This window comes from Salvelinus alpinus, chromosome 4 (genome assembly GCF_045679555.1).
Source record: "Salvelinus alpinus chromosome 4, SLU_Salpinus.1, whole genome shotgun sequence".
NCBI lineage: Eukaryota > Metazoa > Chordata > Actinopteri > Salmoniformes > Salmonidae > Salvelinus > Salvelinus alpinus.
This window is the reverse complement of record NC_092089.1, coordinates 45,498,959-45,522,296: the sequence shown is the minus strand read 5'-3', so window position 1 is coordinate 45,522,296 and position 23,338 is coordinate 45,498,959. Positions and strand designations below refer to the sequence as shown.

At 41.6% G+C, this 23,338-nt stretch overlaps 1 protein-coding gene across 3 annotated transcripts; it reads right to left on the bottom strand.

The window, feature by feature from the left end:
- Positions 1–10,990: 10,990 nt before the first annotated feature.
- Positions 10,991–23,291, bottom strand: LOC139573701 (HORMA domain-containing protein 1-like). Of its 3 annotated transcripts, none has more exons than XM_071397462.1 (16): positions 22,970–23,291; positions 22,648–22,711; positions 22,332–22,476; positions 22,157–22,220; positions 21,985–22,021; positions 21,870–21,890; positions 20,145–20,171; positions 19,934–20,001; positions 14,431–14,582; positions 12,914–13,071; positions 12,718–12,807; positions 12,505–12,562; positions 12,313–12,374; positions 12,043–12,126; positions 11,765–11,833; positions 10,991–11,532 (listed from the first exon to the last, which is right to left on the bottom strand). In XM_071397462.1, the coding sequence occupies exons 2-16, from the start codon at positions 22,678–22,680 to the stop codon at positions 11,440–11,442; spliced, it is 1,161 nt and encodes a 386-aa protein (XP_071253563.1). In that variant the 5' UTR covers positions 22,681–22,711; positions 22,970–23,291; the 3' UTR covers positions 10,991–11,439. The 3 variants fall into 3 exon arrangements, with proteins under 3 accessions (XP_071253563.1, XP_071253565.1, XP_071253564.1); XM_071397464.1 differs by having other exon boundaries at positions 10,991–11,529; positions 22,970–23,290; XM_071397463.1 differs by having other exon boundaries at positions 22,648–23,291.
- Between the last annotated feature and the right edge of the window lie 47 nt (positions 23,292–23,338).

Sequence of the window (23,338 nt, the reverse complement as noted above, 5' to 3'; positions counted from 1 at the left end):
AGAGAAAATAACATTTTAACCATAAAACTGAGTCGCCGCCTCTGGAAACTGGTGAGACAGTATGTGTTTGTGTGAGAGTGCGGCTCCCATTGTCCCTGTTCAATGTCCAGTTGAGGATAGAATGGTGGATGATACAGAATGGATGGAGGAGCTCTGGAGAAGGCATTGGCTCAGCAACACATTACATTTGGATGTGTCTGATGCTAATGTGATGCTCTTACGGACAGTACTGTTTCCAGTTCGATGACTTGGCATGGGCCCATCCTGCACAGGGGGTGGTAGCTCTACTGAGCTGGAGCCTGGCTGCCTACTGAGAGAAGGCTTTTGGGTTTGGTTGCCTGGAGTAATGTCGATAAATCAATAGGACACACGTCACTGCGGGCCTGAGAAGCCACATGAAACTGCCATTGATCGGCATAAAGTGTAGCGGTGGGGAGGAGGGTTGGGGGGGCTGAACCAAGGTGTTGGGATGGGAGGTACGAGGAGTCGAGAACCCGACCTCCACAATGAAGGCCCGGGTCAAATGTCAGGGCAGTGGCCAGTAGCCCTTGAACAACACTGCAGAGCCACGTGCCCATCAACACCACTATGTCACAGCTTACAAAACAGGAACAGCCTCCATCTCAGCAATACACTGCAATGGTGCACTCTGACACATTACTTGACTGACTGGCCCTGTACAATACAAATATAGCTTATAATGTCACATTGTAGCTGTTTTCACTGAAATAGATCCTGTAATAGTGTTAGGAAATACTTAATCATGTAGGAATTTTCATGTGATTTAATTGTGTTTAATTTTAGTGAATGGAAAGCTTCATCAACTTAAACCAAACTAGATTGAAGGAAAATCTTAAAAAAGGCACTCAATATACAGAACATGGTTTTCCATAACCACTGTTTCCTACGACTCAATGTCCATGACCGCAGCATTGTACACCAGATCCACTGTAGCAAGTCCCCACAACCACTTCCCTTCTCCTCCTGCATTTTCAGCAGTAGTTTCGATTGCCGATCAATACAACAACACATGATCAACACAGGCCAGATCATGATATCCATCCCCCTCACTTAGGGCGGACCAGTGGAGCACCAGGAGCCAATGAGTCCCTTGTTTAAAGTGTGATAAGTTCAATGCACACTGCAGACAGACAAGAGTATGTCTGGTGTCAAGTTCTCTTGACATTCTGTCTGGCTCTGGTGCAGCGTTGTGATCTTCAGTGCTGACCAAGAGGAAAGCGTAGGCAATCCCTCAACCACTCCCTCTCTCTCTCATCCAATTTCTCTTTGCTCTCTGGCCTTGCCCCTACATTTGCTCACGGTGAGCTAATGGCCAGCACATTGATCATGCTTGTTCGACCTCCAAATTGAGGTCAACCACGAAAGAAGCCCTCTCCAATGTCAGGAAACAACTGCTGATTTCAATAGTAATATGTGCATTATTGGCTTTTCTGAAATAATTTAATGTATTTTCTTTTTTTTCTATTGCCACATGAAACGCCTATTGTTAAATATCTGTCCCATGAATATTTTTTTATTTAGGCCTACTCAAAGTTATTACACATTGTATAATGTCTTTAAAAGTGGAATATATATATCCAACATCGTTGCATTCATTTCCCGGGCACTTTCATTATCACCATAGGTACATGAAATAGGCAGGTGTAAATAAATACATGGCAGCCTCTGTCCTTGCTCTACGAGTTTCCATGGAAACGGCTGATAGAGTATCTTATCGATCGCGGTGTCCAGTCTGAATTGTGTAGCCTCCTGAACCGACTTTTTTTCTGCAGTGATGGGCGTGGATCAATATCCCGATATTGTATGCTTTTTCGCCTTCCGTCCTCCATAATAGCAAAAGATAGAACAAATAATTGGAAAATGTCAGAGATACTATTTCTAGAAAAGTCTAATGATCAACTGAAATGCTTAAATTGACATTAAAACGAGCATTTAAATGTATTTTATCCAAAAATGTGACGGATGCTCTTGTATGGCGCGCGCATGTTTTGGGGGCAGAATAATGGTCGCGCAGCCCTCAACATTCTGTCACAGCCACTCCATAATCACCTATTTCCTTTAGTCTCAATATTTACGCATAGCCTACAGTCAGGGTGCATTCACCCAAATTTGTATCCATTTACCCAAATCGTCTCTCTATAGTCGAATGAGTATATTTAACCAACTGCTAAATAAAAGTCTATTCATCTCTTCTAAACGTAATGGCGTGAGAGGAGCCGCAGCGGACCTGGGGGAGCTCGTTTAAATCTCGCCTGAGGGACCCCCCCAGCCAGGGGTCATGGTTGAAGTCATGGAGCATCGGATTTAAAGGTGGGCGCTCCTCAAGGTGTCTCTGTCGCCCCGAGGCACGGTCATCACAATTCCTAGATAGGTGGAAATGGAAGTGCAGAGTGGACAAAGGCTTTTGAACACTTCTGGAAATGTTAGCCAATGAGCTTGGTGATGGTCAACCACCTTCAATAAAAACACCTTGCCCTTACCAATACACTATAGCCTTGTACTGTTTCACAATTAATCTTGTCTCCAAACCAACATTCTTCCAGGAACTATTGATATGGGGGGCAAATTATTATTGTAGTGTCAGTTTCATTCAGTGCGAGGCTACTAATTATTAACAGACAGATATAATATTAGACTTTGAAAAAGAGCGTAAAATAATATGGCCTGTTTTACTTCCAGCATGTCATGTAGGTCAGTGAGAGTGTGTTATGGATGTCCATGTTTACAAAAAAAGGGAACATGGAATGCATAGAAGCAGACCGAAGGGGGTTTGTAAGTGGACTGGTGTCATGCTGCTTATTTTTTGTAGTCCAGCACCAACCTGATATATATACAGTCTCTCCCCACACAGAGATGTCAATATGTTTGGTCTTCACTGGGTGGAATGCACCCTCAGGCTCCCATATGAAATTTGCTGACCATTCCCATGTTGGTTCCTTTCATGCCCCCTCTTAATGCTGTGTATACTATTGTATCAATAATTCAGCCACAATTTAGTTGTAGTTGTGCCATATGTTTCAGGTCAATTGTAATGGTTAGATTGCACTGTATGCCTGATATACTCTATATAGAACTTTTGTGACCAAGCCATATCTTAGAAAAAAGGAGCTAAGTAGAGCCATACAAGGTTCTTCAGTTTGTCCCCATAGGGGAACCCTTTTTGGTCCTAGGTAGAACCCTTGCAGAGGGTTCTACTTATAACCTTCTATGTAGGGTACTTCATAGAACCCTCTATGAATGGTTCCACCTTTCTTAGTACCCTTTAAAATGAAACAGTTTCTGACAATACCTTACATATATCATAAGGCCTTTCATTGAGGGACTAGTTAAACCCTAACACAGTGGTGTTATGAAACTCATGGTTTACAGGCCACATCTGGACTGCAAGTCACATCACTACATTTTTTACACTTGAGTAATTTAGCAGACACTCTTATCCAGAGAGACTCACCGTAGCGAGTGCATACATTTTCATACTTTAAAACAGATTTAATGCTGGTTACCCAAAGGGTATTGAAGCCACAACCCTGTTTTTTCAAGCACCATGCTCTAACAACTGAGCCACACAGGACCATTGTGCTGGCTTGCAAAGTGATGTCTAATTCCTATTGGAATCCAGCCAGTGAGGATATCCAACAACTTGAACATTTAATCACCCGCAACCTGCATTCAGAATGACTGCCAAGGTAGGGAAGATTGATAAAAGAGACTAATTAAACCATCTCAACTGGAACAACCATCTCAGTAATGGGTGCATTCAATTCAATTACTAACAGATTTGATTAGTTTAGAAAAGTGTATCTTATTTATCTTTGTGTAGCATAAGATCAATCAATCAATCAATGTACATGCAAACAGATATGCACACAGATATTGAAACAAACAATTCTAAAAATCAACCTGCTATAGAGCATGCTGGGAACAGAGTAAAAATTACACAATCACTCTCACCTTTGGTTGTTAACACCAACACTCAGGATATTTAAAACGGAAATATATCTTATTCACATAAGTATTCAGACCCTTTACCATGAGACTCGAAATTGAGCTCTGGTGCATCCTGTTTCCATTGATCATCCTTGATATGTTTCTACAACTTGATTGGAGTCCACCTGTGGTAAATTCAATTGATTGGACATGATTTGGAAAGGCACACAACTGTCTATATACGGTCCCACAGTTGACAGTGCATGTCAGAGCAAAAACCAAGCCATGAGGTCGAAGGAATTGTCTGTAGAGCTTCGAAACATGATTGTGTCGAGACACAAATCTGGGCAGGGGTACCAACAAATGTCTGCAGCATTGAAGATCCCCAAGAAATTGAAGATCCCCAAGAACATAGTGGCCTTCATCTTAAATGGAAGAAGTTTGGAATCACAAAGACTCTTCCTAGAGCTGGCCAAACTGAGCAATCGGGGGAAAAGGGCCTTGGTCAGGGAGGTGACCAAGAACCTGATCGTCACTCTGTCAGAGATCTAGAATTCCTATTTGCAGATGTGACAACCATCTCTGCAGCACTCCACCAATCAGGCCTTTACGGTAGAGTGGCCATACTGAAGCCACTCCTCAGTATAAGGTACATGACAGCCCACTTGGAGATTGCCAAAAGGCACCTAAAGACTCTCAGACCATGAGAAACAAGATTCTCTGGTCTGATGAAACCAAGATTGAACACTTTGGCCTGAATGCCAAGCGTCACATCTGGAGGAAACCTGACACCATCCCTACGGTGAAGCATGGCGGTGGCAGCATCATGCTGTGGGGATGTTTTTTAGCGGCAGGGACTGGAAGACTAGTCAGGATCGAGGCAAAGATGAACGGAGCAAAGTACAGAGAGATCCTTGAAGAAAACCTGCTCCAGAGTACCCAGGACCTCAGACTGGGGCAAAAGTTCACCTTCCAACAGGAGACCAACTCTAAGCACACAGCCAAGACAATGCAGGAAGGGCTTCGGGACAAGTCTCTGAGTGTTCTTGAGTGGCCCAGCCAGACTCCCCATCTAGCCTGACAGAGCTTGAGAGAATCTGCATAGAAGAATGGGAGAAAATCCTAAATATAGGTGTGCTAAGCTTGTAGCATCATACCCAAGAAGACTCGAGGCTGTAATCGCTGCCGAAGGTGCTTCAACAAAGTTCTGAGTAAAGGGTCTGAAAACGTATATATAAATGTGACATTTTTTAAAATATATTTTTTTAAATAAATTAGCAAACATTTCTAAAAACCTGTTTTTGCTTTGTCATTATGTGGTATTGTGTGTAGATTGATGAGAATAAAAAAATAACAATTTAATAAATTTTAGAATAGAGCTGAAACATAACAAAATGTGGAAAAATTCAAAGGGTCTGAAAACTTTCCGAAGGCACTGTAGGTACAGTTTAAAACATTCTCATACCTATCCTTTTCATAAACTTTGAAGCGTTAAAGTTTAAACATTGAGATAAACACTAATGCTTAGGCACTATTTAAAATTAAAAATTAAAAAATACAATGAAAACGTATTCAGATTCAAAAGGGTTCTAGGTGGAACCCTTCTTGCCTTCCAAAGAATCCTTCTTCCAAAGGCGGTTCTTAGGATGAGAAAGGTTCTAGGTTGAACCCTTTGCCTTACAAAGAACCATCCAAAAAGGGTTCTTCAGATGAAAAGGGATCTTGGTAGAACCCTATCCCTCTGCAAATAACCCTTTACAAAACCTTTTTTATAAGTGTATAAGCTTCACGCTAAAGTGGCTTGTCAAATTCATCATATTTTAGGCCTTCTGTGCTTTGTGACACGGTTCTGACACCAAGTAGCTGAGCCTGAGGTCCATGCTCCACCAAGGAACAAAAGTAGGAGTGTGTGTCATATGAACACACTTAACTGGGGATGTATCCACTATCCACAGGACTGGTGGGTCCAGACAGGTCTCAGGGGTTCTTCCTATGCCGTCTCCATTGCTGTGTTGGATACTTGCCGTTATCTGGGTGGCTAGCTCAGCCCCGGGTGGTTACTGTTAGCACCACACACTACAACAGAAATGGAAATCACTGTAGTGTTTGTGCGTGCTGGATGGGAGGAGGGAGCAAGAGGAGGAAAGTGTCTGCCCTCACATCCCGCTGAGATGAAAACCCTTCAGCCTGGAGAGGAGGAAACGCTACCAGGGCAGAAGTCAACCTCCCCGGGCCTCGGCATGTGGGAGAGAAGGAGAATCAAGGAGTCAAACTTTTCTCTCCCTCCAGCAGATTGTGTGTGAGAGCTGTCAAAGTGAGAACCTGGTGCTAAACTTCAGCTGGTCAACTTCATTTGTACATGTAAACGGAACTTCCTGAACATATTACAGTTTACTATAGAATACTACAGTACTTACTAAAGAATTCTGTATTAAACTGTAGTATACTGTACAATACTATACTACACACTACTATCCCTCGATCATGTATAGTACTTAGTATAGAATTTGTAGTATACTGTAGAATACTATAGTAAACACTACAGTATTATCCACAAAAAAACACTGTAATAAATACTGCAGAAATGTCAGCAAAAACACTACAGTCCTCAAAAACGTTTTTTTTTAAACTATAGTAAATACTACAGTATTTCATTTGCATATACCCTGCCCATTCCCCTCGCCCATAACCCAATTTTCACCACCCATATATTGTGTTCCCTACAGGTTATAGAAAAGAGCAGAATCTCTGAACTACCCTTTCAGAACCCAGTCCTACCTACTTACAGGTTATGGAATTTTTCTCCAGTAGGTTTCCTCAAGGAGAAAGCCTCCACTTCTATATCAAAGATAATAAAAAGCAAAAATAGTTTTACAGTAATGTCCCCCAAAACACTACAGTAAATACTACAGTATACCGTACGGAAGTCCACAAAAACACTATAGAAAATACTGCTGTATACTACAGTCCGCAAAAGCACTACAGTCGTTACTTAAGCAATCAGGCCTGAGGGTGTGTGGTATATGGCCAATATAGCACGGCTAAGGGCTGTTCTTAAGCACGACGCAACGTGGAGAGCCTGGACACAGCCCTTAACTGTAGTATATTGGCCATATATCACAAACCCCTGAGGTGCCTTATTGCTATTATAAACTGTTTACCAATGTAATTAGAGCAGTCAAAATTACTGTTTTGTCATACCTGTGGTATAAGCTCTGATATACCACAGCTGTCAGCCAATCAGCATTCAGGGCTCGAACCACCCAGTTTATAATATAGTATATACTACTATTTTTTTCACGATAGTGTTTATACTATAGTAAACTGTAAATACTACAGTATACTACAATAAATACAAAAAAAAGTCAGCAAAAACATTCCTACTATAGCATACACTATAGTTTTTTTTCATGTGGGATGTACTGAAGGTCCATTTTTTCTACTGTTATGCATAAAAGAAGACGTAGCCTACACCTTCAAGGGCTTTACTGTGTGCTAGATCTGTGCTGGCCCTGTTGCCGTGGCTCTATAAAACTTGTATAAGGGATGTCGTCCAAGTCATCTGACCATCAGCATGCGTTCTCCTGCCTAGCCTTGGGTACTGTAGGTACGGCAGTCAGTAGTTATTCATCATCCGTAATGTTAACGATTACAGCATGTCGATAGCAAACCCAGGAGTTAAATGAGTTTGTGCACTCAGCTACGCCTGTGCTTGCAGTTCAAGGTCATTCCCTTGATCCTGACAGAGGGATGATTCTCGGCTATGTTAGAAGCACACACATCTCGCCCAAGGTCAAGTGTGCCACTATTTAGAACAAATAGATACATAAAACACTCAATCTTGTGAGTGGGTAAAGAGTGGGCTCAGACCTTGACCAGGGTGAAGTCACCAGCCCATCATATATTTTGTCCGTTGCTTGTATTTCAAGTTGAAGTTGGTCTCATCAGTTAGCCTTTTAGATTTCCAAGTCGGGTTGAATGTAATTAAATGGAAAAGTTTGCATAGATTTTTGTCACGTTTAAGGACATGCTAGAGTGCAATGTGCAGAGAGATCTCAAAGGCTCCAGGTGACATATAGAGAATTTTTCATGCACCTGCTGACCAAATATACATCCGATTTCCTTAAAGCTTTTCAGCAAAACGTACCATGACCAAGACTGCTTTTTCATAAGGCTTAAAGCATTGTGTTTGACCAAGTTGGACAGGCAGTTCACGTGGCGAGAGGATACACTTGATTTGGAGTTAGTTAGCAGCTCATGCCTATCGTAATGGACAATGGTGAGGGCTAGTGTCTCTCCCTCCCTCCCCTTTCTCTCCTGGCGTGTTCCCCCCAGAGACACGAGCCTGGCCGGGCGCTCTGATGACCAAGCGTGACATTTAAACCCCTGCCCTCCGGTGGCTTTGGGGGAGGGTGAGGTCCATCTGAGCACAGAGAAAAGGGGTACAAGGCAGAAGCTCTCCCTTCAATCTGCCCTCCTCCTCCCTCCCACTCCCTCAGAAATCCTCAGTGTCAGAACTCAGCCATTGTAAGTGTCCTGAACTGAAGAAAGGGCCTTTGGTAAACAATTCAGCTGTCTACTCGGATCACAATGGAAGCACATCCCATTGCTTTGAGCATCTGTTTCAAGTAGGTAACACTACTGCTCAACACTGACCATATACACATACTAAATCTCAGAATCTGTTCTCCCTGGAAACACCTGCTCACATGGAATCTTATTGAACTTATTTTATGCAAATCAAATAGGAATAGGCTATCACTCTGCATACAGTGCTTTCTATAGTACTACAAAGCAAATCATTTTAGAGTTTTATTTGTGATTAAAATGTAGTGCAGTTGGAAGTGAATACAGTAGAGAAAGAAAGAAACCTGTTTATTGGTGCAAGTACATGGAAGTATTTGTCAATAGTCACATAGGTCTACAGATACTGCATCCTTTATCATCTAGGCCTGAGTCTCATCACATTCTGCAGCAACCTATCGCCCCCTTGTGGTCGTTTTCAAAACTACCAAATTGCAAATTACGGTATAGTATGTTTTTTATATACTTGTGTAATACATATTATTTATACTAGTTCAGAGGTATTCAGTGTGTTTTCCTCTAATTTAGTTTACGGCTCCCCTATTGTTTATTTTTGCAGACTTTAATCAATATATATCAGGCTTTCCCTCAAATTGTTGTTATTGTTCATAGTCATGCTTAGATACCATGTCATCTATATTCCGAGGAGACTCCCCCAGATTCCTTTTACCTTACAGCAAAGGGTTAACATCAGCCACGATGCTCTGCTGAAGAACCGCTAATCAGCTAGGAAACATTTGCTGCCCTTCTGGCAAGGTCAAAGGGGTCACAGTCCCTGGCTGAATGTCCAGTCCTCTCCCCCGCTTGCCTCTAAACCCTAACCACCTCTGGAGCCCACAGGCCCTGCAGGCATAATCACAGCACCCCCTACATGCAGCCTGAGTGTCTTTCTAATCTAAGGCTCAGGGATGGGCCAGTCCATCCGTCTATCAGTCCGTCTGTCTTTTTGTCTGACAGGGCTTCCCTCCTCATCACACGAACCGCCTCGGCCGGCTCATATTGACTCAGAGACCTGGGCCTTGGCTCCACATAGGGGGAGAGACGGCCTCTGAAACCAGCCTCATGTTTGACCAGCTGATTGATTTGTTAACACTTGCCATTCGATGTGTGTCCCTGAATTTAATTTCAGAATTCATTTCTTGAGACGTGTGTAGTACAGGCATAATGTTTGAGGGATAGCGGGTGGAGGTAAGTAGCATTGCAATTCAGATGTTGTCTGCTGATGTTGGCGTGTCGTTTTTGATTAATTTGTGCACTTTACCTCATTGGAGTAGGCTAGAAGAGCTTCAATCATACTGTATTTTCTCTGATGTATTACACACCTGATATACACTGCAATTCAGCTTTTAGACACTAATGTGTACAAGAGCAAATACACCTTACTAGAAACTACACATGTTAAAAGTGTAGCTGCATTTTAAGTCCCATCAATGTCGTCAAGTAGCCAGTTGCCAATAATTACTAAGCAGTGGAGGCTGGTGAGGGGATAGTAATGGCTGGAATGGAGTGGCTGGAATGAAACACGTTTCCATGGTACTGTAACTACAATATAGTATAACATGACTAGAGAGATACTTTCTTACTGTCTTTTTATGACAGTGGGCTGTCGATATAATAAAAATGGTTGAAAAATGCTTTTCACAGCTCATAAAGATTGTCAATTCGCTGCTGAGTGGGTATTGTCAAAGGCGCAGAGGGCATTGCACTAGATTTTTCAGTCCATTCCACTTTCCACTTGAATGTTATCTCCAGTGCCTATAAAAAACAAGAGACAATGAAATTAGGTTATTCTCCAGTGTCGAAGACATGCCCTGTTTGGATGTAGGAGCTGATTTGATGGACTCTCCCTCTCCCGCCAGCCGGTGTGGTGGAGAGAAGAGAGAGGGCCTGTTTGGATATGCATCACAAAGGCTTCCTACAGTATTGATCTGCAGTGGGTTAAGGTAGTCTATCAGCAAATGTCCCTCTCTCTGGGAAAAACAACAACTGATTAAAAGCACACAGCAGCCAGGCAGGAGGCTGCTGATGGCCGGTTATCTCAGCCCAAAGGTCAGTGTGTACAGATATAATCCACTTTCACTTAACAGCTTAATTTAAGTCACACCTCATGCTAATGCCGCCATTTGGCAGTCCCTTTGTTAAAGGTTGGCTATTATTTAACAAGAAGATGATACAGTATTGTATAGATTTTTTGGCGCTCATGCTAATAGCATCAGGTCTTGCAGACAGGAAGCTGAAGCTCTTTGATCTTGAATTGTAGCAAGAACTTGCGTTTCCTTTTTCCAACCGCGACACTAAAACAGGTGCACCCAGGTTTGTTTCTGATGGAAGCAGTTATATCTGAGGTTCAGCACTAGCTTGTAGAACTATCTGCTCTTAACCATACAGACCGAAATAAGAAACTGAGATAAGGCACTTTAATATATATTTTAATATCAAATAACTTACAACTGGAGGGTACTGTATATTGATACTTTATTTAACAATATAAAATATAAACACAATTTTGCACAGTATAAAGTTCATGGTAATCATAAGACAAAAAAAGAAGGAATTCTCACAATAAAAATGTCATCCTTTGAAATAAATAAAACTGTGAGTTTCGCACTTCACAGACCCTAATATACAATTGTAGAAAATAAATTTTTCCCAGTCTCCATATCACACACTAGCATGTAACTCAACAATGGAAACAAAAGTATAAACATAAACAAGGTGGACTTGAAATAACCATTTCCTTTATCCTTTCCATTGTAACAACAGAATGCAGAGGTACTATTGTGGTGTTGGCGGTGGGCACTACACCTTTTCCTTTAAAACAACTAAAAAGGCCTAGATGCCATCCAAATTAGAACATCGGTTCTTGTTTTGACAGGTATCTTATAGGTAAGGTGGGGAGGTCAGAGGTCAGTAGCGTTCCTTGGGTTCGCTGAACTTACGTTTTTTCGGCACAGAGGCCTGGACATCCTGACTGCAGGGGAACTGGAACTGCGATATCTGCTAATCAGAGAGTAACAGACAGTTTACTAACTAATGCAAGACTCTAAAATTAATAATGATTGCCAAACAATATTCTGTATACATCTAGATGGGATGGACTGAATGAGTCATATTGACTTGTTAAAAAAACATGTAGGTTTTATCTTTAAAAGACAATTTGCACATTATCACTCCTTCCATGAGTAAGACTGGGGGCTGAAATCTATGATGCTCGAGGGGGCGTGTCTCCCACCATTTTGTCTTCGATGGGAGAGGGCTTCTTCTTGTTGACGCTGTGCACCTCAGTCTCAGCCTTTCTCTCCTGCACACACACACACACACACACGCACACAGAACAAAGACAGTAAATCGCAGACTGCAGGGAAGTGCTTATGAAGCTAGTCAGATACACTAGTCCCATAGATATACATCCTCCGTGGTCATTTTTACATGACGTTATACAAAGATGTCTTCCATTTGAACAGAACCAGTAGGAGTTAGATAGGGTTGTGCGTTTTGAGGGGCACTGACCAGGGTGGACCTGGTGACGCGTCCGCTCCTGGTCCTCTTAATGACCACTTCCAGGTCAGATGTCCTCTTTCCCAAAGTGTCCATCTGAGACAGACAGGTCAATCAAACCACAGACCGTTACCTTCACAACTGGAGCACCCCCTATATTACTTTATATTCCTACAGTACTATCCCACCAATGTATTTGTATTGTTCTGTATTTGCAGTTGGTTGATACAAGGCCTATCTTAGTCGTGACTATGCAGAATGTACATTTTGCTGTTATTTTACCTGAGAGTTCTCTGTGCTCTCCTCACACACCTCCATCTTCTCCTGGCAGTTCACCTGGACCTCTTTGAGCATCAAACACGATGAAAACACAATAAAACAAAACATGGATTTCAGACCGCATTTGACTTCTTAAAAGAGAAAAAATGTTCAGCGAAACTTCTTTGTACTAAGTTTTGAGAGAGGAGGTCCTACCGGAATTGTCCAAGTAAATGTCATTGTCCGGATTTTCCATTACTTTTATCATGCGGGTCTGAAAGTAGAAACCCCATTATTAAAAATGTTATATACTGTAGATATATCCCATGGGATAGAGACAGCAACGCCCCCTACTGGGTTAAAACAATAGCGCCCTGCCATAGGCACCCAGTCAAATTAGCCTACATTTATGTCAGCCTCAGTTCTCACCTGCTGACCGCTGATCTTGGTCACTGTCCCCCCCTCCTCCATCTTCAGCTCCCACTTGTCCCTCACGCAGATGGGCTGCTCGTCATCAACCTACAGAGAAAAGGGGACAGCTGTTAATCAACGTGTCACTCACTAGTCTGGTTGACATTACTCTGACTCTTTAGTTATTTCCCCCCTTTCCTTCATTCCTTCATACCTGCTCCAGCCTTTCTCTCTCTGTGGTCATGTCCACCTTCAGGGTGTGGAAGGGAGTGACCACCTCGCCCATGGTCAGGTTGACGGGCTCCTTCTCAAACTGCATGCTATCGCTGTCCCCCTCCATGAAGCCTGGGGGCTGGTAGTCCTGGGGAGTGACTGAGATATATACACACACACACACTCTTTATGTGGTAAAAAAAAAAAAACATATACTTGTTATACCCTATGAAAGTTCAATTTTAATTCCGTACTCCGTCCGGGTTTAGTAGGCTAAGAATGGGCTTCAAATATTGATGTCAAATTCATAAAAACTGGGTAATTTAAGATATATTTATCGTATATATGCCAGTTTTCAACGTATTTGACGCTCAAGAAGCACGAAGCTGAAAAGTTTCATTTGAACTACACACATGAACTACAAATCAAAAGGCAGTGGTTGGCAACGTTCAGTGAAAAACACTCCCAGCCTAATCTAATATAAAACACACCAAACAGCCTGCAACTAACAGGTTGTTACCTTCCTGTAAGTCCTCAGCTCAAGCAGGCATGCTCCAGCATGCTAACAACGCTGCAGGAGATGTAGTTCAAATGAGACTTTTCTAACTTTTGTAATGTCTTACTTATTGAGCGTCAAATATTTTTGATAAAAGGCACCGGGTATGAGCAAATCAATACACAATTATAAACTGTGGGGTTCGAGCCCTGAATGCTGATTGGCTGAAAGCCATAGTATAGCAGACCATATACCATGGGTATGACAACACATTTATTTTTTACTGCTCTAATTAAGTTGGTAACCAGTTTATAATAGCATTAAGGCACCTCTGGGTTGTGCTAGGACACTACCCTTAGCTGTGGTATATTGGCCATATACAGTACCACACCACCTCGGGCCTTATTGCTTAAATATACGCTGAGTATACAAAACACCTGCTCTTTCCATGACATAGACTGACCAGGTGAAAGCTATGATCCCTTATTGATGTCACTTGTTAAATCCACTTCAATCAGTGTAGAAGAAGGGAAGGTGACAGGTTAAAGGATTTTGAAGCCTTGAGACAATTGAGACATGGATTGTGTATGTGTGCGATTCAGAGGGTGAATGGGCAAGACACAAGATTGATGTGCCTTTGAACTGGATATGGTAGTAGATGCCAGGCGCACCGGTTTGAGTGTGTCAAAAACTGAAACGCAGCTGGATTTTACACTCTCAACCGTTTCCCGTGTGTATCAAGAATGGTCCACTACCCAAATGACATCCAGCCAACTTGACACAACTGTGGGAAGCGTTGGAGTCAACATGGGCCAGCATCCCTGTGGAACGCTTTTGACACCTTGTAGAGTCCATGCCCCGACAAACTGAGGCTGTTCTGAGGGCTCCTAATGTTTGGTATACTCAGTGTAATTAAATTAATTTGATCATTCAAAAGACCCGGGACATGACCCCGGAACAGCGTATTGCATCACATCATCCCTTGTCTTTTAGCTTACTCTACATCATTGTGTTGTCTTTACCGTCGTCGTAGTAGGAGAGTTTCATGTTAAGACAGACATTGTCTGGCAGAGGACCCAGGTTCTGCATCAGTGTGTAGAGTTTACGCACCAGGAGGATGCTGGACTTTTTTGTGCTGCTGCAAGCCATCTTTCCCAGATTCTTGCTGTTTTTGCTAAAACAAAAATAAATGTAAACATTTTTAAACAATTAAAAGTTTCTTTCTTCAATGTTTCTCAATTAAATTCTGCCATGTTATCATTATGTTATACACATTAGGGTTGAATATTTTCCCGGAATTTTACAAATGTTCCATCCCGAGAATAAATTACTTTTGTCCCGGGTAAGCCGGTATTTCCCGCCAAGCCTATGTCTGGATTTTATTAGAGCTTTGATCGAAAATTCATGCCTGATGCAACCTAAACCTGATTAAATACATTTTATGAGCCCTACATTAAAGACATTTAATGAGCCCAAGCCCAAATGATTGTACCGTTATCCAATACAGCTACTTCACATTACATAAGACAGAAAAACATAAAAGCACATAGATGTAGCTAGCTATATACTCTCTTGGGTAAATAAATCAAACAAGCTCCAGTAATCTTTTTGAGTGTGAACTGTATTACTGTACTGCATTGTATTATACTGTATTATATGAACTAGAATTACGCAGCTCGTTCAAACCATGATAAAGCAGGGAGAGAACATGCGATCCTGGTGCAGCACATGCGGTCTACAAAGTTACAAGTATAGGCTAGTGAATTTGATTGACATTTTTCATAATATCTCAAAATGTTATTAGCCTACCTCCTCTTTCTCTCTCTAGTGTTGCTTCATTCCTTCCTTGCTTTCAACAGTTAAATGTAATAAGTTTTGTTGTCCTTATCTTTATCATTCTAATGACATGCTTGAATAATATAGTACTAGAATGAGATGCAAAAGGCTTTCACTTCTCTTCATGAGGATTGGATGGTTATGGGTCTGCATAAATAACTGCTATAGCCTACCGCCATCGCACATTCGCTCTTCTTTCAAACTACCCATGAGTTCTATTGGCTGCTGTATTTAACATTCAGCAAACAAGAGCTTGTCCCTCTTCGAATAGTCTATTGGTATAAAAAATGCAAAAAAAATTATGTTCAGCCGCTATTCTAGTCTAGGTTTTCCTGCATGGGATTCCAAGAGCTAAGGAGCATTTTTTACAGAAAGAAGACAGTGGAGTACAGGTGTGTGCGTATTGCACAAGAGACAGAGGCTATAAGTTAGAAGCTTATTTTGCATTACCCATCATCATTTATTACCTAAATATAAGGCTAATACTGCATTGGAAATATTACCTGAAAGAGGTAGGCTAGCACATCTAGAGTGCATTTGGAAAGTATTCAGAGCCCTTGACTTTCTCCCAATTTTTTTTTACATTACAGCCTTATTATAAAATGTATTAAAACATGTTCCTCATTAATCTACACACAATACCCCATAATGACAAAACAATTTGGACAAATTTATGTAAAAAAACAAAAACCTGAAATACCTTATTTACATAAGTATTCAAACCCTTTGCTATGAGACTCGAAATTGATCTCAGGTGCATCCTGTTTCCATTAATCATCCTTGAGATGTTTCTGCAACTTGATTGGAGTCCACCTGTGGTAAATTAAATTGATTGGACATGATTTGGTAAGGCACACACCTGTCTATATAAGGTCCCACAGTTGACAGCGCCTGTCAGAGTAAAAACCAAGCCATGAGGTCGAAGGAATTGTCCGCAGAGTTCCGAGACAGGATTGTGTTGAGGCACAGATTTGGGGAAGGGTACCAAAACATTTCTACTGCATTAAAGGTCCCCAAGAACACAGTGGCCTCCATCATTCTTACATGGAAGAAGTTTGGAACCACCAAGACTCTTGCTAGAGCTGGCTGCTCAACCAAACTGAGCAATCGAGGGAGAAGTTCCTTGGTCAGGGAGGCGACCAAGAACCCGATGGTCACACTAACAGAGATCCAGAGTTCCTCTGTGGAGATGGGAGAACCTTTCAGAAAGACAACCATCTCTGCAGCACTCCACCAATCAGGCCTTTATGGTAGAGTGGCCAGACTGTAACGCTCGTCGGAAGAAGTGGACCAAGGTGCTGCGTGGTACGTGTTCATGATTCTTTATTTACTCAGAACACCAAACAAAACAACAAAATAATAAGGAACGTCACGTTCTGTAGGCTTCAGAGCTAACAAAAAACAACAACCCACAAAACTAAGGTGGCAAAACAGGCTGCCTAAGTATGATTCTCAATCAGAGACAACGATAGACAGCTGTCCCTGATTGAGAACCATACCCGGCCAAAACATAGAAATAAAGAACATAGAGTTTCCCATCCGAGTCACACCCTGACCAACCAAACATAGAGAATAAAAAGATCTCTACGGTCAGGGCGTGACACAGACGGAAGCCACTCCTCAGTAAAAGGCACATGACAGCCCGCTTGAAGTGTGCCAAAAGGCACCTAAAGACACTCAGACCATGAGAAACAAGATTCTCTGGTCTGATGAAACCAAGATTGAACTCTTTGGCCTGAATGCCAACCGTAATATCTGCAGGAAACCTGGCACCATCTCTACGGGGAAGCATGGTGGTGGCAGCATCATGCTGTGGTGATGTTTTTCTACAGCAGGGACTGGGAGACTAGTCAGGTTCGAGAGAAATATGAACGGAACAAAGTACAGAGAGATCCTTGAAGAAAACCTGCTCCAGAGCGCTCAGGACCTCAGACTGAGGCGTATGTTCATCTTCCAAAAGGACAACGATCCTAAACACACAGCCAAGACCATGCAGCATTGGCTTCAGGACAAGTCTCTGAATGTCCTTGAGTGGCCCAGCCAAAGCCTGGACTTGAACCTGATTGAACATCTCTGGAGACCTGAAAATAGCTGTGCAGCAACGCTCCCCATCCAACTTAACAGAGCTTGACAAGATCTGCATAGAAGAATGGGAGAAACTCCCCAATACAGGTGTGCAAAGCTTGTAGTGTCATACCCAAGAAGACTCGAGACTGTAATCGCTGCCAAAGGTGCTTTAACAAAGTACTGAGTAAAGGGTCTGAATACTTATGTAAATGTAATATTGAAGTTTTTTTAAATGTTATATATACATTCGCAAAAAAACTATTAAAACCTGTTTTTGCATTGTCATTATGGGGTATTGTGTGTAGATTGATGAGGGGGAAAAACGATTGAATCAATTTTAGAATAAGGCTGTAACTAACAAAATGTGAAAAAGTCAAGGGCTCTGAATACTTTTCGAATGCACTGTACATATAGGCCTATATACAGTTGAAGTTTACATACACCTTAGCCAAATACATTTAAACTCCGTTTTTCACAATTCCTGACATTTAATCCTAGTAAGAATTCCCTGTTTTAGGTCAGTTAGGATCACCACTTTATTTTAAGAATGTGAAATGTCAGAATAATAGTAGAGAGAATGATTTATTTCATCTTTTATTTCTTTCATCACATTCCCAGTGGGTCAGAAGTTTACATACACTCAATTAGTATTTGGTAGCATTGCCTTTAACTTGTTTAACTTGGGTCAAACATTTCGGGTAGCTTTCCTACAATAAATTGGGTGAATTTTGGCCCATTCCTCCTGACAAAGCTGGTGCAACTGAGTCAGGTTTGTAGGCCTCCTTGCTCGCACACGCTTTTTCAGTTCTGCCCACAGATTGTCTATGGGATTGAGATCAGGGCTTTGTGATGGCCACTCCAATACCTTGACTTTGTTGTCCTTAAGCCATTTTGCCACAACTTCGGGAAGCATGCTTTGGGGTCATTGTCCATTTGGAAGACCCATTTGCGACCAAGCTTTAACTTCCTGACCGATGTCTTGAGATGTTGCTTCAATATATCCACATAATTTTCCTCATCGTGATGCCATCTATTTTGTGAAGTGCACCAGTCCCTCCTGCAGCAAAGCACCCCCACAACATGATGCTGCCACCCCCGTGCTTCAAGGTTGGGATGGTGTTCTTCGGCTTGCAAGCATCCCCCTTTTCCCTCCAAACATAACAATGGTCATTATGGCCAAACAGTTCTATTTTTGTTTCATTAGACCAGAGGACATTTCTCCAAAAAGTACGATCTTTGTCCCCATGTGCAGTTGCAAACTGTAGTATGGCTTTTTTTATGGCGGTTTTGAAGCAGTGGCTTCTTCCTTGCTGAGCGGCATTTCAGGTTATGTCAATATTGGACTCGTTTTACTGTGGATATAGATACTTTTGTACCTGTTTCCTCCAGCATCTTCACATGGTCTTCTGCTGTTGTTCTGGAATTAATTTGCACTTTTTGCAAAGTACTTTAATCTCTAGGAGACAGAACGTGTCTCCTTCCTGAGCGGTATGACGGCTGCGTGGTCCCATGGTGTTTATACTTGCGTACTGTTGTTTGTACAGATGAACGTGGTACCATCAGGTGTTTGGAAATTGCTCCCAAGGATTAACCAGACTTGTGGAGGTGTACATTTTTTTTCTGAGGTCTTGGCTGATTTATTTTGATTTTCTCATGATGTCAAGCAAAGAGGCACTGAGTTTGAAGGTAGGCCTTGAAATACATCCACAGGTACACATCCAATTGACTCAAATTATGTTAATTAGCCTATCAGAAGCTTCTAAAGCCATGACATCATTTTCTGGAATTTTCCAAGCTGTTTAAAGGCACAGTCAACTTAGTGTATGTAAACTTCTGACCCACTGGAATTGTGATACAGTGAATTATAAGCGAAATAATCTGTCTGTAAACAATTGTTGGAACAATGACTTGTGTCATGCACAAAGTAGATGTCCCAACCGACTTTCCAAAACTATAGTTTGTTAACAAGAAATTTGTGGAGTGGTTGAAAAACTAGTTTTAATGACTCCAACCTAAGTGTATGTAAACTTCCGACTTCAACTGTATATCAATCTTGAACACGATTATCTATTTTGGATGCAATTTGAATGGAATTGATGGAAGGAAAGACTGTGAGAGAGCATTCACTTATGCACCGATTTAAAGAAACGATAAAGGAGTGTTTTAACCACTGCAATTAAAGAAATATATCATCTTTACAATAAAAAAATAAGGTGATCCCGAAAGCCAGATGGAGGTGTGCAAATTAGATGCGCATTCGGTCTTTATATTACTGTAGCATAGGCTATGCTGCAGCAAATGTAGGTCAACCTATCACAATAAAAAAAGTTACAAAGTTACCAAGGGAGTGTCTACATACTGAGATGGGCTGTCGGTTCCCACCCTGAGCGTTGATGATTCATTATGCAGTGACCAGAGGGAAGGCCTTACTGAATCCAGATTTAGACATTGCATATAATTGAACAGTTCCATTTCAAGTCATGCTGTTCATATAAATCATTTATTATAATTTACCGGTTTCTCACAGTTATTTATCCTGGGAAAAGGGAGTGGTTTTGGGCAGTAAATCTCAGTAACCGGGTTCCCGCCATTCAACCCTAATACATATTCACAAAGCTATACCTTTCAAAGTCAATTTTGGGTCCCTTTTCAGTGTATTGGACTTTGAACTGGTAGCATTCAGTAACCTTCTGCAAATTGTAAAGAAAGACCAGTGTCACAATGAGAAACGACTTGATTCAATAGGTTACACATACTGTAGAGTTTGTTCTAGTCCAGAGAATCAAAGCATTACTATGATCGATGCCTATGGGGTTAAAAAGTAGTCTATTACCTTTGGATTCTCTGGGTCTGTGTATATCTATAGAAAGTGGAAGGAGACTACAAACTTTAGCAACGAAAAATGTAAATGCTTTATACAGTGAGGGAAAAAAGTATTTGATCCCCTGCTGATTTTGTACGTTTGCCCACTGACAAAGAAATGATCAGTCTATAATTTTAATGGTAGGTTTATTTGAACAGTGAGAGACAGAATATCAACAAAAAAATCCAGAAAAACGCATGTCAAAAATGTTATGAATTGATTTGCATTTTAATGAGGGAAATAAGTATTTGACCCCTCTGCAAAACATGACTTAGTACTTGGTGGCAAAACCCTTGTTGGCAATCACAGAGGTCAGACGTTTCTTGTAGTTGGCCACCAGGTTTGCACACATCTCAGGAGGGATTTTGTCCCACTCCTCTTTGCAGATCTTCTTCAAGTCATTAAGGTTTCGAGGCTGACGTTTGGCAACTCGAACCTTCAGCTCCCTCCACAGATTTTCTATGGGATTAAGGTCTGGAGACTGGCTAGGCCACTCCAGGACCTTAATGTGCTTCTTCTTGAGCCACTCCTTTGTTGCCTTGGCTGTGTGTTTTGGGTCATTGTCATGCTGGAATACCCATCCACGACCCATTTTCAATACCCTGGCTGAGGGAAGGAGGTTTTCACCCAAGATTTGACGGTACATGGCCCCGTCCATCGTCCCTTTGATGCGGTGAAGTTGTCCTGTCCCTTTAGCAGAAAAACACCCCCAAAGCATAATGTTTCCACCTCCATGTTTGACGGTGGGGATGGTTTCTTGGGGTCATAGGCAGCATTCCTCCTCCTCCAAACACGGCAAGTTGGGTTGATGCCAAAGAACTCCATTTTGGTCTCATCTGACCACAACACGTTCACCCAGTTGTCCTCTGAATCATTCAGATGTTCATTGGCAAACTTCAGACGGGCATGTATATGTGCTTTCTTGAGCAGGGGGACCTTGCGGGCGCTGCAGGATTTCAGTCCTTCACGGCATAGTGTGTTACCAATTGTTTTCTTGATGACTATGGTCCCAGCTGCCTTGAGATCATTGACAAGATCCTCCTGTGTAGTTCTGGGCTGATTCCTCACCGTTCTCATGATCATTGCAACTCCACGAGGTGAGATCTTGCATGGAGCCCCAGGCTGAGGGAGATTGACAGTTCTTTTGTGTTTCTTCCATTGGCGAATAATCACAGAAACTGTTGTCACCTTCTCACCAAGCTGCTTGGCGATGGTCTTGTAGCCCATTCCAGCCTTGTGTAGGTCTACAATCTTGTCCCTGACATCCTTGGAGAGCTCTTTGGTCTTGGCCATGGTGGAGAGTTTGGAATCTGATTGATTGATTGCTTCTGTGGACAGGTATCTTTTATACAGGTAAGAAACTGAGATTAGGAGCACTCCCTTTAAGAGTGTGCTCCTAATCTCCGTTCGTTACCTGTATGAAAGACACCTGGGAGCCAGAAATCTTTTTGATTGAGAAGGGGTCAAATACTTATTTCCCTCATTAAAATGCAAATCAATTTATAACATTTTTGACATGCATTTTTCTGGATATTTTTGTTGTTATTCTGTCTCTCACTGTTCAAATAAACCTACCATTAAAATTATAGACTGATAATTTCTTTGTCAGTGGGCAAACGTACAAAATCAGCAGGGGATCAAATACTTTTTTCCCTCACTGTATGCTGAAGAAAATATTCGATAAGATATACTCACAGACATAACGACCGTCCGCAACTGTTGGAATACAAGACATTCATTATTTGTAATTAATTAACATTAATAACATGCAGATAATGAATAAACAACTAAATGCTAGCATCTCACTTACGTATTTTCTCTGAAGGGCATCAAAGCATCCCTGCATCCTGGGAGGTGTATAAAAGAGTCTTAATTAATCAACACTGCATTAATAATCTAACTAGGATAAAGGGAAAGGATTTGGCCACAGAGTACTGTACTGTACTGTAATTTCCCACTGAGGCTTGGTGGTGTATACTAACCACTGTACAATCTGACTGGCACCAGGGCAGGTGCGCTCCTCCCTGAGGATCATAACTTTCTGCTCTGTGGCATAGAAACAGAAGTGTAAGGCTACTTCTTGAAGATCTCGGCTAGGGCATCATCATTTAAATAACAATTGAGTTCATTTAAAAAGAAGATAAATTGTGTTTTGACCTTCAACATATTTTCTCCCATAAGCTTTTTCTGGGAAAAGACCCCTGAGATAAGTGATGCTAGAGACTGCAATGGCCAGCAGTTTCTTCACAACAATCAAGGACTGCTGCTCTGTTGAAACTACATTTGGCAGCAACTGGGTACCCTATAAAATATAACAAAGACAGGCAGTTACACCAAGGCAATTTGAAGATGTCTGAATAAATAGATGCATGTAGATATTCATAGAACATGCTATTAGAACATGCCATTTGCTAGCTATAAAACAGCAATTCAATAGGACCAAGGTCTGGCTATGGATTGCCAGAGGTTTTACCTGAGCAGCCCGCAAACGTTGTTCACAGGCCATGGTAGTAATAGTTGATAACAAGTTGTCAAATCTACAAAATTAAGATTAATCAGAAGCCAGGTAGCTAGCTATCAAGGTAAAGATATGTTGAAATATGTAACTAGCTAGCTAAGTACTAGTTTACACAGATACAGAAATATGTTATACTAATCTGGCTAGCTACGTTAGCTAACTAGCTATCTACATTACATTTGTTAGCTAACATAGCTAGAAGTACACACACCTACTGATCATGACACTGACTTTACTCTACAACCCATTGTGAATAGTATTAAATTGTATAACTCACATAGCTAGCAATTACTACCTAGATAGAGCGCAGTCACTCAATCTGTTTTTTTGTTAAAAAATAACAAACAAAAAAAATCTAGCTAGCTAGCCAGATCGAATTTACTAAGAAACTGTTGGGTGGTGGGCCAAACTCGCGCCAGACACACACATTTACCCGCCAAACCTGACAGCTAAAGTAGCCAATCAGAGGGAAGCTTAGATAACGTACATTTTCTTGCCCCCACATCATGCATTGAGTGATTAGTGATATCAAAGGTAGTGATATGTCCTGGCCGAGGTAAACATCAGTTTTAAATTAAGTTGATTATGTTGTGGCTCTGTTGTTAGTGTAGTTTGATGCAACGCTGCGCACAGATTGAATATCCGC